Below are 15,447 nucleotides of genomic sequence, written 5' to 3'. Positions count from 1 at the left end.
TGGCTGCAAAAATGTTGTAAAAGAGAGATTTGTTGGGTCAGGGAGATAGCTCAGCAGCATAAGCCTCTGCCTGGCAAGCCCAAGGTCTTGAATTTGATCTCCAGTAACACTCCCACCCCCCAAAAAAGAGAGATTTGTTGTTAAAAAGATTAGCATTTAAATGAAGTGAAACACTCCACAATTGAGATAATGGAAAAATAGCTTAAGGGCATGTGAGCTGTGCAAAGCTCGACCCTTTGCAGGCTCAAAATTGAAAAGTGAAAGAATTTGCTTTGAGAAGAGAACTTCAGGGCACCTTGCTGGAGAAGGACCACCTGGAGGATTTATCCCCCAGGATTGAAGCTCATAGTTCTTAGCCATCCAGGCTCTCAGAGACTTCTACAGTGGTAACACAAGGAAGCCTGGCTACTACTTGAGCTGGCAGCACACCTTGGTGTCATCTGTGTGGTATGGGTTTTACAGGCAAGCAGAACATAATCGGGGAGCTTTACACACAGATTTCAGAAGAAGGCCTTGGAGGCTAGGCCATGTGCCCAGAAGAGGGCAGTGCATAAAGCTATAATTTGAGAAGCCAAGAATATGAAATAGCTGAGGAAAGCTGAAAGGAATGAGCAAAGCCAGCCTGAGAGAGAAGCCATGAGAGCTACAACTACTGGCAATGCCCTTCAGAGACTGCAAGTCACCACAGCTTGCCCTCTATCTTAAACATGGAATTATAGGATTTAATGTTTGCCCTACTAGGTTTCTGTCTTGGCTTCATCTAATTTCTTTCTGTCCTCCTGTTCTCCCCTTTTCAAATGAGAATGTTCACTCCATGCTGTTGACTTAACTTTCCTTTAATTTTTACTAAGAGTTTGCCTTGTAAACTTGTAAGTATCAGAGGAGACTCTGGACGTGGACTTTTCAGCAATGTTGGACCTGTAAGGAGAGGAACTAAATGCATTTGCATAAAGAGATTCACGTGAATCTTTTTTTGTGGCCAAAGGGGAAATGTTATGGCTCATGTCTAGATGTAACCCTAAAGCCTCAAGTGTCATAGGGAGCTGCTTTTCCTGTATGGGGCATTATAACTGACTTGCTGTTAGAATATAGAGCCTGGTCAGAAGACCTGGAATATCTGGGCTCTCCTGAAAGTTTATATCTCCCTTCCTGGATCCTCCCTTAATTCTCTGCTTTCTGGCTGCCAAACCATGAAGGTGCTTTTCCTCTGCCATGCATGCCTACATGCCATCCTTCCTGGGAGCCAGTGACTCCACAAACTGAAACATGAGTCAAAATAAACCTCTCTGTCCTTAAGTTGCAGATATTAGATATTTTGTCCCAGCAACACAGGAAGTAACACTGACCTTTGAGGGAGACTGATATGTTATTGACACCTCGACGACAGGGAGGGATCTCTGGGGGCTCAGCATCCAACACTCGTTTCACATGGCTGAGGCTGTAGCCATGGATGGACTCAGTGCTTAGGCCCAGCGTGGAGGCTGGATCCATTTTGGAAATATAGTCCTGATAAAGGGGTAGAGTAAACAACAAGGTAAGAAACATTGTAAAGATCCAAACACAGGTGGAAAATCCACAAGAATCAACAAATAGGGGCCAGGAAGATGGTTCAGTAGAATAAGTGCTTCCCTGGCAAGCACAAGGGCCTGAGTTCAATCCCCGGTACCACCAAAAAAAAAAAAAAAAAAATCAACAAACATCAGAGGAAACAAATGTAGGTGAGGAAAGAGAAAGGGTGTATGTTTTTCCTATTTTGCTTTTCTGAATAGAGCAACCAGGTCCCCAGTTCTCACTGCATGGAGAGCTCAAATATTCCATGATAAGTGAGTTCATGTATCCCTTTACCTTGAATACTTGGAAAACAGCTTCATCCAACATCTTCCAGTCAACTTTTCCACTGACCTTGCTACATCCCAGGAAGAATTCCTGCTGCTTCAAGTCCTGTAAGGTTAAGGTAAAAGCATGTGAGCCTTAGTACAGATGATTCCAAGGAAAGAAAATTCTAGAAGGCCTTGGAGTTGAAGATGCCAGTTTGGGAAGTATTCAGAATCCAGCATAAATATGACCAGACATACTCCTTAATTTACAGTGGTACTGCATCCAGATAAACCCATCATGAGTTGAAAATATCACTGAATCAAAAATGCATTTAACATTCCTAACCTTCAAACATGGTACAACAATACAGTTCCCTGCAGAATATTGGTTTGTCTACCCTTGGAATTGGCTGATGCGGAGCTGTAGCTCACTGTCACTGCCCAGTATCTTGAGGAAGTTTCATACTGCATGTTGCCAGCCCAAGAAAAGATCAGAATGAAAAATCTGGAGCACAATTTCTGCTGAACACACATTGGTTTTGCAGCATCCTCAAGTTGGGGAACATCTGTGTGATGATGATTTCTATCCTGGCCCAACCTGAAGTTCCTTACCCCTTTGATAATATGCTGAGGGGGCATCCGTACTACCACCCGAAGGGATACTTCCTCCTTTGGACCGCAGGTGCTGATGCCATCCATGGGTGATAGGTCTGTGGGGATTGAAAAGGACTAATTTGTTTTAAGGCTACCCATAGCAGCTTTCCAGTCATTATCTTTCCCAACCAACTATTTTCCACAAATAGTAAATGGGAGCTCTAAACTGAAGAGATAGTAGGGTTTAAAAACCACATGAAGCTGGGTTAGTGCTGTATGCTTAAAATCTAAGCACTCTGGAGGCTGAGACAGGAGGCAAGTTTAAGTCCAGCCAGGGTAGCTCAGTAAGATCCTGTCTCAATAAAACAAAAACAAAAACACCAAAACAACAACAAAAAACAAAGGCTGGGGAATAGAGTTCAGTGTACAGGCTCAAGGTTCAGTCCCCAGTGCTGCCAATAAGTCTCAACAGCTCTTTTTTTTTTTTAAAAAAATTTTTTTATTTATCTCGGTGCGGGCTTTTTGCGCCAGCTCAGCCCACCAGGGGGCGGGGCTGGTTGGCATGTGGTGCTGGGGGATTGAACTGCGGTCCCTGTGCTTTGTTAAGCTTGTTCTAAGTAGGTGCTTTAGACCACTGAGCCATCTCACCAGCCCCTCAACAGCTCTTAACACTGGCACTGTGTTATCAGGCTCAGTTACCTCCCAAGGAAGAAGCCATAGCACAAATGGAGTTGTAGAACAGTGCAACAAACCTTTCCTTCTCTCTACACTTAGACACCCTTTTCCCAACACTTAGACACCCTTCTCTCAAAACAGGTACCTGTGTCTGTGAGGCTTGGGCTGAAGGAATGGGTAAGTGCAAGGCCAAGGGAACGGCGAGGGGATGACAGAGCAGAGGATCCAGGGACCTGCCCTGGAGTGCAGCCTGAGGAGGGGCCAGGGGCGACCTTCAGCCGGTCATTTTCTGCTTTCAGCAGGTCCACCTCCAGCTGTGGCAAGAACAGACAGGGAAGGGAGGCAAGGTTGGGCACATCTCAGGCCTTGGGCTCCCCTTCCCTGTGGCTCTGCCCAATGCAGACCTGCATGTTGTGCATGGTCTCTCGAAGCTGGTCCAGTTGGTGGGCAGAGTTGAGAGCCTCCAAGCGGATGTCTGTAAGCTTCATCTCTTTCTCCCATAGCTCAGAGCGCAGCTCTGATACCTCCTTCTTCTCTGGCTCCTCCTCCTCATTGGTGTGGAAGAGCCTCGGGTGGGGGGCTGAGTGAGCAGGCGCCCTGCAAGAAAACAAGGGGCAGAGCTGTGGATGCAGCTCAGAGGCACAGTGCCTGCCTGGCAAGCACAAGGTCCTGAGCTGGATTCCTAGTACCAAAAAAAGAAAAAAAAAAAAAAAAAAAGGAAAGGAAAGAAAACAAGCATCAGACTCCTGGAGAAACATTGGCCTCAGGAATAGTGACATCATCATGGGTAGTCTCAGCTCCTCCTGCCCATAGATACCCAATGCCAAGGTTCCTGTGGGACTCAGATGCCCAGGAAGAGGCCAGCAATACACTGGTGCCAGGCAGGTGGCAGGTAGTGGGAGCACTTACTCGGGGACATCGACACCCGCAGAAGACGAATTGGAGGACTTGATGGAGGGTGAGGCTGTCTCCGTGGAGCCATGCTGCAGTTTAGGGGAGGAGGGGGCTGAGGAGTCAGGCGTGGCGATCTCCTCAATGTCAGAGTACGAGGAAGCAGACTTGGGTCCCTTTTTTATACTGAAGGCTTTGTTGAAGGAACTTCGAAGCTAGAAAGAGGAGATGCAGACAGATATCATGGCTCCACTCTGGGGGCGGGAGAGGACTGATTCGGGACAAGGTGATATGGAGGCAGGGATGTCTTTGTTGTGATTGAGTCTGGTATGCGAGGCTTCGTGTGGTTCATAGCATATGGACAGAAGAGTTGCCTGGAAATTAGGGCTGAGAAAAAATAAGATGTTTTTGGCTTGTTGCCTTTGTAGGCTATGGGAACTTTTTAGATCATTTCTTTTCTGTGGGGGATGAGGCCAGAGAGAAGTCCCCAGAGGTCACATGGTATACCTCTAAAGAATCCCGTCCCACCTTCTCCAGCAGACCAATGGCCACTCAGTGAAGAACCTAGCTCACATTAGGTCTCCGGATGACTTGGGCTCATCAGCCTAGAATCTATTCATTGCTAGACAAATCAACTAAACACTGACAGTACGATTTTCTACAGGAGAAGGTGGTGATACCAAGTTCTATTTAGTATTCTTCTGCCTATCACATCACAGAATGGTTAAGAAAATTAAGACAGTAGCATTTTTTTTGGGGGGGTGTCTTTTTGAGACAGGGTCTCACTATGTAGTCTAGGCTGGCCTTGAACTGCTGCAGCGATCTTCTTGCCTCAGCTTCCCGAGTGTTGGGATTACAGGCATGCACCACCACGTCTGGCCTGAAGCACTTTTTACTCTTTCTTTCTTTCTTTTTTTTTTTTTTTTTTTTGTGGAACTGGGGATTGAACTCAGGCCCTTGCATTTGTCAGGGAAACGCTTATTCCACTAAGCCATCTCCCCAGCCCCGACTTTTTACTATTTCAAATATCCTAGAACAAGTGATGTTTTGAAGCACTATACCTGACCACAGCTTGTTTGATCTTGGTGCTGATGAGTGCGAGGGTTAGGGATGTGAGCTGCAAGTGCAAACCAGGGTGTGTCCCACACTCCCTCACATGCATCCATTCAGCATGCACACACACACAGGGGACAACATGGAACAGTAGCAAGAGACAGAGCAAAGGAGGGGTGGGAGCTGTGGGGGTCAAAGAAAAGCCAGACCTTGGGACAGAGAAAAAGAGGAAATGGGAGGCTATTCTTTCTAAGAATCTCCCATGGAGCATGGGATACTGTTATGGGATAGATGGCACTAGCAGGTGGTGTGTGTGGGTTTCTACTGGGCAAGGTATAAAGGAGGACCAATCTGGCTGGGTGAGGATATGAGGAGAGAGTACGTGTGCATGTGACTGCTCCAGGGCCTTAAGATCATTCAGCACTCCAGGCTCAAAGGAACCAGAAAGCTTAGTTCTTTGTAGAGATGAAGAACCAAGATGGAGAAGACTTGCTTGGTACTGCATAGCTGTATAAGTACTGAGCATTAACCAGTCATGTCACTTGAGCTCCAGTACTGCATAACTCAAGGAGACCGGGGACTGGGATTTGGGCCTCCTAATTTTTAATCCAGTGAAGCTTTCTTGACACTACCACCTCATGTGTCCCTATGTATGCAAAAGGCAATCCTGTGATCACAAGTTGTTTGAAGCATAAGCTCTCCGAGGTCATTAGAATTCTAAGTGGAAATCATACTCTATGTGTAGTTTAGTGTTCTGCACACTAGAGCCATTAGGAGAAGCCGGTGTTGTGTGGCTAATAGACCCATGATTAAACAAATTCAAGAAATAATAGATTAAGCGATGCAAAACAGAATTCTTTATGGAGCAGCATCCTAAACTTTTCCTGTGCAGATGTGCACTGTAGAAAATGCAGTGTTTCTCAAATTTATTTGATGATGGTAGCACTTTTTTAAGGTGCATTTCATTTGGTTAGTGACTTGTGGATCCTACTTTGGGAAATGCTTAAGAATCAGGTTTAAATGACCAGCAGGCCCTCCCATCTGTGCTTGACCCTACCCAGATTGGGCATTGACTACACTGACCTTTTCCTAGCTAGTGCCACTCTTCTCTTCCAAGCAGACAGTGCCCATACAGAAAGTGTCCCATACATTCCTCAGTGTCTATCACAACCCAACCTCGGTGTATGTTTTATCTCCTTTGTGATGTTTTCCTACTCCAAAATCAGTCTTTCTCATCTGTAAATTGCTTTAGAAATTAAATTTTGTATATGTATTTGATTGTTATAGGGTCTCACTACGCAGCTCAGTCTCAGTAATCCTCCTGTTTTTCAGTCTCCCCAGAGGTGGGACTCCAGGCATATGCCACTAAGCCTGGACTCTGGCCGGCTCAGTGGATCAAAACATGGTCCCTGCCACTTGCCTAATCAGGTGCTTTAGTCTGCTGAGCTATCTCACCAGTCCAGCAATTAAGTGTTTTAAGTAAACATTTTATATTACTGGAATATTATTTATTTTATATGTACTTTTTTTTTTTTGTCTTCCCAGCAAAGCTATGGGCTCCTTAGTAATTGAGATAATAGACTCAATGTTTCCTACACTTCATGATACTAACTACATCATTGGGGTTAAAGTGAATCTTAGATTCTTTTTGTAATGGAAATTCTGGGTACACCTTCTGTCTGTCTTAGACTATTCTTTGGCAACGCCACAGACGCTTAGAAGGTATTAGGGTGTGGGATGACTTTAGTGTGTCCTGGACTGAACTATTTTCCTCATCCTGGTTGTCCGACTTCACAGTTACATGTTCCGACTGACCTCAACTGAAATGGTCTCTGGAAATTGTGCTCAGGATAACCTTTACCCAGTCATTTTCCTCTGGGGGTTAATGAGACAAAAGTTAAAAGGCTCATTTTCTGGATAGGATGAGCTCAACATGACTGTTTTTTTTTTTTTTTTTTTTAACTGGGGACTGAACTCAGGCCCTTGTGCTTGCCAGGCAAGTACTTATTCTACTGAGCCATCTCCCCAGCCCCATGACTGCTTTTTTTAATAGGCCAATTTTGCAAAGAGGAAAGACAGTGGGTAACAGATTTGGATTTTATTTAACTTTCCCATTCGACCCACAACCAGACCACTCCTCTGTCTCCTGTGGGCAGCTGTGGATGCGCCATGCAGTGGAGTTAGAAACACTCAGGTGGTTGTTACAGTTAGTGCTATGGGTGGGTGTTTTTTCTTTTCTTTTCTTTCTTTCTTTCTTTCTTTTTTTTTTTTTTTTTAGGAAGAAAGAGTTGCTCTGGAAATAGGGAAGGTATGGCAAAGGGAAAGAGAAAATAAGTGAAGAGGAACTGGCTCTCTTACCTCATAGACCTGGAAAAAAATAGGGATTTGAAGTCAGCATTTTGAAGAAAAAAAAAAAAAAAAGAAGAAGAAGAAGCAACACTTAATCACTCATTGCACACAGCTGGCTCCTATCTGCATTACACCACATTTGTGGGGACTGTCTTCCCAACTAGGGGACAGAGCAGCAAGATGTTCCCGCCTGGGTACACTCTGCTTTCTACAGGCAGCCAGAGTTGCTGAGACCATTCATGAATTTCAGAAAGGTCATCCAAGGCCAGTTTAGGATTATGGGGGAGGCATAAAAAACTGCTCATGGCCCAGCCAAAGACCATGTAAGGAGTCCTTTTGAAGCTCCATAAACACCTCTCCCAAACTGAAGGAGTTACCTCTAGCAGCATCTAGAAAGAATGGCTTTGTCTATAAAATGTTTTTCCCATAATAAAGAAGAAAGTAAGGAGTTGGGGAAGGAGCTGATAAGTCATGACTTTCTGAGTATTTTCTCCATTGTCTTCTGTGGCCATATTTGGCCCCACAAATATGGAGAGTCCCAGGAGAGCAGGGGTGTTTAAGGTTGCAGGAAGAGCCTTGTGACAAGGAGGGAACTGCCCTGAGCAGACAGAAAATAGTCTTAGGACTAGAAGGGACCACTGTTTGGTTAATCCTGGGGGGATCTGACCCTACACTGAGGTGGAGCTGTCCACAAGGGTCTACATGGTTTTGACCCACAAACCTTTACCCACCCAACTCTTTTTCTTCTTCTTTTTGGCTTCAGCATCCTTGCTGCTGCCGATGCTGGAATGGCTGGTGATGCTGTTGAGGCTTGAGATGCTATCTGAAGAGTTCTGTCTCTTGATCCGGAGCTCTGGGGCCAAGACAAGGGGGTAAGAACATAGAAGTAGATTTAGATATGACAGGAGAGTCAAGGCAATTTTAACTATGGGAAAGAAGAGGGGAAGAGAGTCAGCTGTCTCCTAGGTACACATTATTTATTTTGTGAAATATCCATTCAAAAAAATGCCTATTGAGTGCCAAAAATATTTCAACACTCAAACAATGCTAATGGTAAACATTAAGAAAAGATCCTGGGGCTGGCGAGATAGCTCAGCAGACTAAGTGCCTGCTTAGGCAAGTGCAGAGACCAGGGTTCAATCCGTGGCACCACATGCCATGCCAGTCCTGCTCCCAGGCACACTGACCCTGTAACCAAGTCTGGAAGTGGTGGTGCATGCCTGTAATCCCAGTTCTGGGGAGGCTGAAAACAGGAGGATCACCATGAGTCTGAGCTGCATAGTGAGACCGTGTACAAAATACATTAAAAAAAGAAGAAAAGAAAAGATCCCTGTTCTCAAGAAGCTCCCACAACAGGGGAACTAGAAGTGCCACTAAGAAATAAATTCAGCTTGGATAGGTCTGAGCACTTACCTGGAGTGGGCCCTCTGCACCTTTGTGCAAATATCACCCTGCCATTGTTAATGATTTCTCCGGCAAAACCTGGCTGCCTACGGTCCAACCCTAAGCAAAAGTAGCCACATGCCCTGCACTTAACCTGAATGGGCATCAGTTTTCTCATCTGATGGCTAGAAAATCTCAGCTCTCTGAGAAGGCTGCAAAGGCATAAAGATGATCCCTTCTTCTGTAGCAGGGAAGGAAAAGGTCAAGAAGAGAGGATGCATTGGAGTATGGACAGAAAAGAAGGGTTGGGATGGGAATGCTGGAAAAATAGTCAAGATGGAAGAAAAGTACACGCAAAGGCCCTGTGTAGGGACTGGCTGTGCTGCGTGGGACTCCGGGCTGTCGGTGGGGGTAAGCAGCCAGGGCACCCGTGGGAGCACAGAAAGGCGGGGGTGGAGGTGTTGGGTCAGGACAGGGCAGGGGAGCCTAGTGTGCCTTCTAAAGAAAATATGCCTTTGTGCCCTCAGCTCAGTCACAGGCAGCAAGATTCTGTGACAAGAATTGTATTTTTAAGATTTTTTAAAATGAATTTAGGACAAGGTGTACAGGGTCTCACTATATAGATTGGACTCATAGTGATCCTCTTGTTTTCAGCCTTCCAAGCGCTGGGCTTACAGGTGTGCAGCCATCATGCCCACTCTCTATTGCTGACTCAGTGCGCCCTGGGGGCAGGGCCAGCATGGCATGCTGGGGATCGAACCCCAGCTGCTGCACTCTGCCTAAGCAGGCACTTTAGTCTGCTGAGCTATCTGGCCAGCTCACAAGGATTTTTTTTTTTTTCCTAACTCAAGCCTCCTTAAGGGCAGGTCTGATGGGCATGTGGTACTGGGGATCGAACTGTGGTCCCCTGTGCCTGACTGAGTTTGCCCAAGCAGGCGCTTTAGACAACTGAGCTACCCTCCCAGACCCCTAAAATTCTTTATTTGAGAATTGCTACAGACGCATGAAAAGCTGCAAAGACGCCCATGCATCTTTCACCCAGGCTCACCCAAAGTTAAAGTCTTGCATAAGCACAGTGTCATGACACAAGACCTTTAAAAAAAACCCAAAAAACTGTTAATAGTGAGACAAAGTGAAGAAGAAACTAGACCGGACACAGGAGACTAGTTTGGTGGCTGTTTCTAACAGTTCTATAAACAAGAGCTATTAAATCAGAGATGCATTGTTTGTATTTAGCTATTTCTTACTTCCTCCATTCCAAAAATAAATTTTTTTGTTTGAGACAGGGTTTTTTATTTTTGAACATGCAGTTCAGCTTGGCTTTGAGCTCACTCTGTAGCCCAGGCTGTCCTCAAACTCAGCAATCCTCCTACCTCAGCCTCCTGAGTGATAGGATGACAGACATGTACCACCATACCCAGCTCCAAAAACATTTATTTATTTATTTTTATGTATTTGGTACAGGGTCTTCAGGGTCTACAAGGCCTCACTACACAGATTGGACTTGTAGTGATTCTCCTGTGAGTCTCCTGTTTTCAGCCTCCCAAGTGCTGGGATTACAGGCGCACCCCACCATGCTCAGTCTCAATGGTCATCTCAGCGCACTCCGGGTGGGGGAGGCTGGCACGGCACACTGGGGATTGAACCCCAGCCGCTGTGCTCTGCCTAAGCAGGCACTTTAGTCTGCTGAGCTATCTGGCTGGCCCCAGAAATAGCTCTTTAAATTATCACTTTTCCTCAATATTACAAGGGTCACAGTTATCTTAGAATCCTGCCATAGAATCTGTTGAAACTAACAGAGCTTATAAAACAGAAAATGCTTTGTTTAATGACAATCAAACCACATTTATGGTACTACAGAGTGCTTTTGTTATTTTCTTTTTCTTTTTCTTTTTTTTTTGGAACCAGGGATTGAACTCAGGCCCTTGCGCTTGCCAGGGAAGTGCTTATTCCACTGAGCCATCTCCCTGGCCCCTACTTTCGTTATTTTAAAAGGTGTGGAAAATTATCAAGAGAATATGCTGAGTTCAAGAAAATAAACAGACATTTGCAAAAAAAAAAAAAAAAAAAAAAAAGAACTTCTATTTGCTTGCATTTAGAAAGACACATAAGAACTCTTATCAGTACTTACCTCTAGGAAGTGGGATTGGAGGAATGGTTCTGAGAGAGTGATTTTATATTTTGACACATTACTTCTGGGGCTAATAAACTTTCATTGTAAAGGATCAAAGAGTGACTGTTTCAGGCTCTGTGGCCATCACATCTGTCTCATCAGCTCTGCTGTGGAGACGCTGAAGCAGCCACACACAGTATGTGTGCTGTGACCATGGCTCTATATCACTAATGTTTTATTTAAAAACCAGTGGTAAAATCAAACGTCGTAGCACATGCTTGTAAACCTAGCACTCTGAGAAGCTAAGGCAGGAGGACTTCAAGCCCAGCCTGAGCAACTTGGCAATTTGGTGAGACATTGTTGCAAAAGAAAAACTGAAAAGAGCAGGAAATGTAGCTCAGCACAAAGGCCCTGGGTTCAAGCCCTGAAAACACACACACACACACACACACACACACACACGCGTGTCTGTGTGTGTGTGCGCGTGCTATACACAGAGCAAGTCAGACTTGGCTAATGGGCTATGGTTTGCCAATTCTGTTTATATTTTTCCCTAGAATATGTATTGCTTTTATGATGAAAGATCAATTTAATTGAAACTAGTAAAAATAAAATGAAAGATGACTTTTATGGCTTATATATCAGTAAGGGCAATTATCTATCATTTGGAGCTTTCAATTAGTTGTGAGTCTATCAATTAAATAAAAATATTGAACCAGGTGTGGTAGTGCACACTTTTACCCCAGCATTTTGGGAGCCTGAGGTAGAAAGACTCCAAATTTGAGCCCAGCTTAGGCAGCTTAGCAATTTAGAATCTATCTCAAAATAAAAAATGAGGGTTGAGAATATAGCTCAGGTACAAGTACCTGCCTGGCAAATGAAAGGTCCTGAGTTCGATTTCTGTTACCAAATAGAAAAGTTATCAAAATACAAAACAAATCTTGGGATGTAACTCAGTGCAAAGGCTTTAGCACAAGCCTGAGTACCACAAAATAAGTAAGCAAACCTGTATAAAGTATTTTTGAAGGGCCAGCGAGATAGCTCAGTAGACTAAGTGACTGCTTAGGCAACCACAGGGACAGGGGTTCGATCCCTGGCACCACATGCCATGCTGGCCCTGCCCACGGGTGCACTGAGCTGGCCACTGAGACCTAGTATGGTGGCACACACCTGTAATCCCAGCGCTGGGGAGCTGAAAACAGGAGAATAACTATGAGTCTGAGCTGCATAGTGAGACCCTGGTACCAAATACATTTGGAAAAAAAAAAGTACATTTGAGAGCAAAAGATACATTATAGAATTAATAACACTAAAAAAGTTATAAAAAAAGTTATAAAATCTTTTGTGCAGTCTGGATTGTATGCCATGTAAATTTCTTCCTTGTTTACAAATAATAATAATGGTTTCCTCTTATTCAAATTGAGCCTGGATCAGCAGGAACTGAGGATAACATAAAGCTCACAGCAAAAGCTAAACAAATTTAAAAAATCATTGATTTAGCAAACATAGCTGACCCCCAAAATGGGCCTGGTGGCACACACCTATAATCCCAGGACTGGGGAGGCTGAGACAGGAGGATGAATATAAGTCTGAACTGTGTAGCGAGCCCCTGTATCAAATAAATGGATTTTTTTAAAAAATCAAACAAACTATATCTGAAGAGTAAAGTGTATTTGTGAAATTAAAAATAGCAAAATATTCCAGATACATTATTTATGAGCTGTGTATTAGTACACTATTTTCTCTGATTTTTTTTTCTAATTTACTTATTTTTGTATTTTGTTTTAGGGAAGGGTCTACCGGGTGTTCAGGGTCTCACTACTACATCATAGCGATCCACCTGTTTATAGCCTCCCAAGAGTTGGGATTACAGGCGCGCGCACCACCACGTCCAGTCTCAATTGCTGTCTCAGTGCACCCTGGGGGTGGGGCCAGCATGGCAGCCCAGGGATCGGACCCCTGGCCCCTGCACCTACTTGCTGGCACTTTAATCCGCTGAGCCCTTTGGCCGGCACTTCTCTGATCTTATTTCTTTCATTTATAAAATATACTCCAAAGGTTTGTTTTATTCTGAAGAAGTGAATTAATACATGGAAAATGTAGAAGAGCCTAGCATACGTCAAATGCTCATTTACCATAGGGGTGCTATCAGGTGGGATAGTGTGTACAAGAGCAAGGCTGGGAGGTAAGGCCAGAAAGGCCTGGCTAGTCCAGGAGAGAGCTGATGCATGCTGAAGGGCTTGCGATGTATTCTTTTCCTACTTAGTTTGCTGTCCTGAAATGGTTTAAACACACAGAAAAACTTAAAACACAGTACAGTGAATACTCCTGTGTCCTCCACCTAACTGAAAATTCAAACTATTTTATTATATGTGTTTTCTTTCCCTATTGCAAACATTTTCTCAGACAATTTAAAAATACATTGCGGATAACATGACACTTTACCAATAAGCATTTCAGGATGCACCTTAAATTGTTTTTTCTTCTTGGCACCAGGAATCGAACTCAGGACCTTTTGCCTGCCAGCCAGGTGCTGCTGCATCCCCAACATAGGATGCATCTTCTAAGAAGGAAGACATCCCCTCACAATGTCATTATGTCACACACACACACACACACACACACACACACACACACACACACACAGAGCATGTCTTTCTGCCTAATATCTAATGTTGAAATTGGAATGTCTTCTGATCTTAACTGATAAAAGTGGACTGCTTTGGGGGCAGTGTAAAGGAAACCCTGGAGCAAGGCAAGCCCAGTTATGACTGCACTAATGCAGAAGAAAGAAGGAATGTGACTGAGATGTAGATGGGAATGGGAACTAACTTTCTGCACAGGACGAAGAGCGAGGGGTCAAGCATACCCCTTCTTGTGGCCTAGGGAACCCGGCAGGTGATGATACCTGTGAGGAGCAAGGCCGCAGAAGGGCAAAGGTTGGCTTGAGTATTTGTAAATGGGTGAAGAGGATGACTTTCACCTTTGGGAATGTGCGGTTAAGAGACACCTATGAGGTCAACTAAGAGGAAACGTTCACAAGTGTACAGAGGAATTTAGAAAACTGACCTGGGGAGAAATACAGATCAGGCTGAAGTTACAAAACTATTGAGTTAAAAGAGCCCAGAGAGTTTGTAGGATACAGATCAAAAAGCAAGGGCTGGCCAAATAGCTCAGCAGATTACAGTGCCTGAAAACAGGCAAAGGGACCAGGGGTTTGATCCCTGGGCCTGTTGTGCTGGCCCCGCCCCTGGAGCGCGCAGAGACAGCAATTGAGACTTGGCGTGGTGGTACTTGGGAGGCTGTAAACAGGTGGATCTCTACAAGTCCAATCTAGTAGTGAGATCCTAAACACCCTGTAGACCCTTCCCTAAAATTAAAAAAAAAAAGGCAAGATCAATAAGCAAATGGAAATCGATGCATTTTACTTTCTTGATGGCACTAGGGCCTGAACCCAGGGTTTGTGCACACTAGGCAATGTCCCAACACTGAGCTGCATCCAAGCCCTTTGCATTGTTTGAGACAGGGTCTCAGTGAGTTGACCAGACTGGACTCAAATTTGCCATCCTCCTGCCTCAGCCTTCCAGTAGCTGGAATTATAGGCATATGTCACCACCCTTGGCTTGTATTTCTGTATACTAGTAATGAATAACTTAAAAGGGAAATTGAAGAAATAATTCTACTTATACTAGAAACTTAAAAATAAGTTTGGTAATAGCAATTATTAAACTTTTATTCTGAAGGTTGCAAAATGTCACCAACACAAATGGAAAAATATCTAAATAAATGCAAAGGCATACCATGTTCATGGATTGGAAGATCTGACACTTTAAAAATAGAAATAACCTCCAAATTAACATACAGACTCAATATATTCTCTACCAAAAATCTCACTTGACTTTTAAAAAACAGAGATGATGAAATAACTCTAAAGTTCATATGGAAATGGATAGGATATGAAACAGCCAAAACATTCTTGAAGAGGAGTGAAGTGGGAGAACGCATACATCCCAATTTTAAAACTCACTACAAAGCTACAGTATCTGAGACAACATGGTACGGATTAAGCACAGACTCACAGATGACTGGAATAAAGTTGCATGTTGAAATAAAGCCACACACTATTGGTCAACTCATTCCCCAAAGGATACCAACACAATTTAGTGGCAGAAAATAGTCTTTTCAACAAATGGGGCCTTTACATGTATCCATGTGTAAAAGGAATTAAGTTAGATAGACCATATATAAAAATAGGTAAAAAGCTACTTAGAATGGAGCTCAAATTATAAAAACTTTTAAAAGGAAACATGGTGTAAATCTTTATAACCTTAAATTAAGCAAGTTTCTTAGATACAGCACAGCATAGATGACTAAAAAAATCCACGTATTTTTCACTTCATCAAAATGGAAAATTGTTTTTCTTTTCTTTCTTTCTTTCTTTCTTTCTTTCTTTCTTTCTTTCTTTCTTTCTTTCTTTCTTTCTTTTTTTGTGGAACTGGGGATTGAACTCAGTCAGGCCTTTGCACTTGCCAGGAAAGCACTTATTCTACTGAGCCATCTCCCAGGCCCCAA

At 43.8% G+C, this 15,447-nt stretch overlaps 1 protein-coding gene across 2 annotated transcripts in view; it reads right to left on the bottom strand.

Moving 5' to 3' along the window:
* Nav1 (neuron navigator 1) overlaps positions 1-15,447 on the bottom strand; it is a 260,493-nt gene that overhangs the window by 13,882 nt on the left and 231,164 nt on the right. Inside the window, exons 18-25 of one of the 2 annotated variants that reach the window (XM_023707932.1) lie at positions 8,111-8,232; positions 7,389-7,397; positions 3,996-4,192; positions 3,491-3,683; positions 3,232-3,400; positions 2,430-2,527; positions 1,846-1,941; positions 1,347-1,506 (exon numbers count right to left, since the gene is read on the bottom strand). In XM_023707932.1, coding sequence (XP_023563700.1) covers positions 1,347-1,506; positions 1,846-1,941; positions 2,430-2,527; positions 3,232-3,400; positions 3,491-3,683; positions 3,996-4,192; positions 7,389-7,397; positions 8,111-8,232 — 1,044 coding nt within the window. The remainder of the gene's footprint in view (positions 1-1,346; positions 1,507-1,845; positions 1,942-2,429; positions 2,528-3,231; positions 3,401-3,490; positions 3,684-3,995; positions 4,193-7,388; positions 7,398-8,110; positions 8,233-15,447) is intronic. The other variant, XM_023707940.1, reaches the window with a different exon arrangement.

This window comes from Octodon degus, unplaced genomic scaffold (genome assembly GCF_000260255.1).
Source record: "Octodon degus isolate 3935 unplaced genomic scaffold, OctDeg1.0 scaffold00009, whole genome shotgun sequence".
NCBI lineage: Eukaryota > Metazoa > Chordata > Mammalia > Rodentia > Octodontidae > Octodon > Octodon degus.
This window is presented reverse-complemented; position numbering and strand designations above follow the sequence as displayed.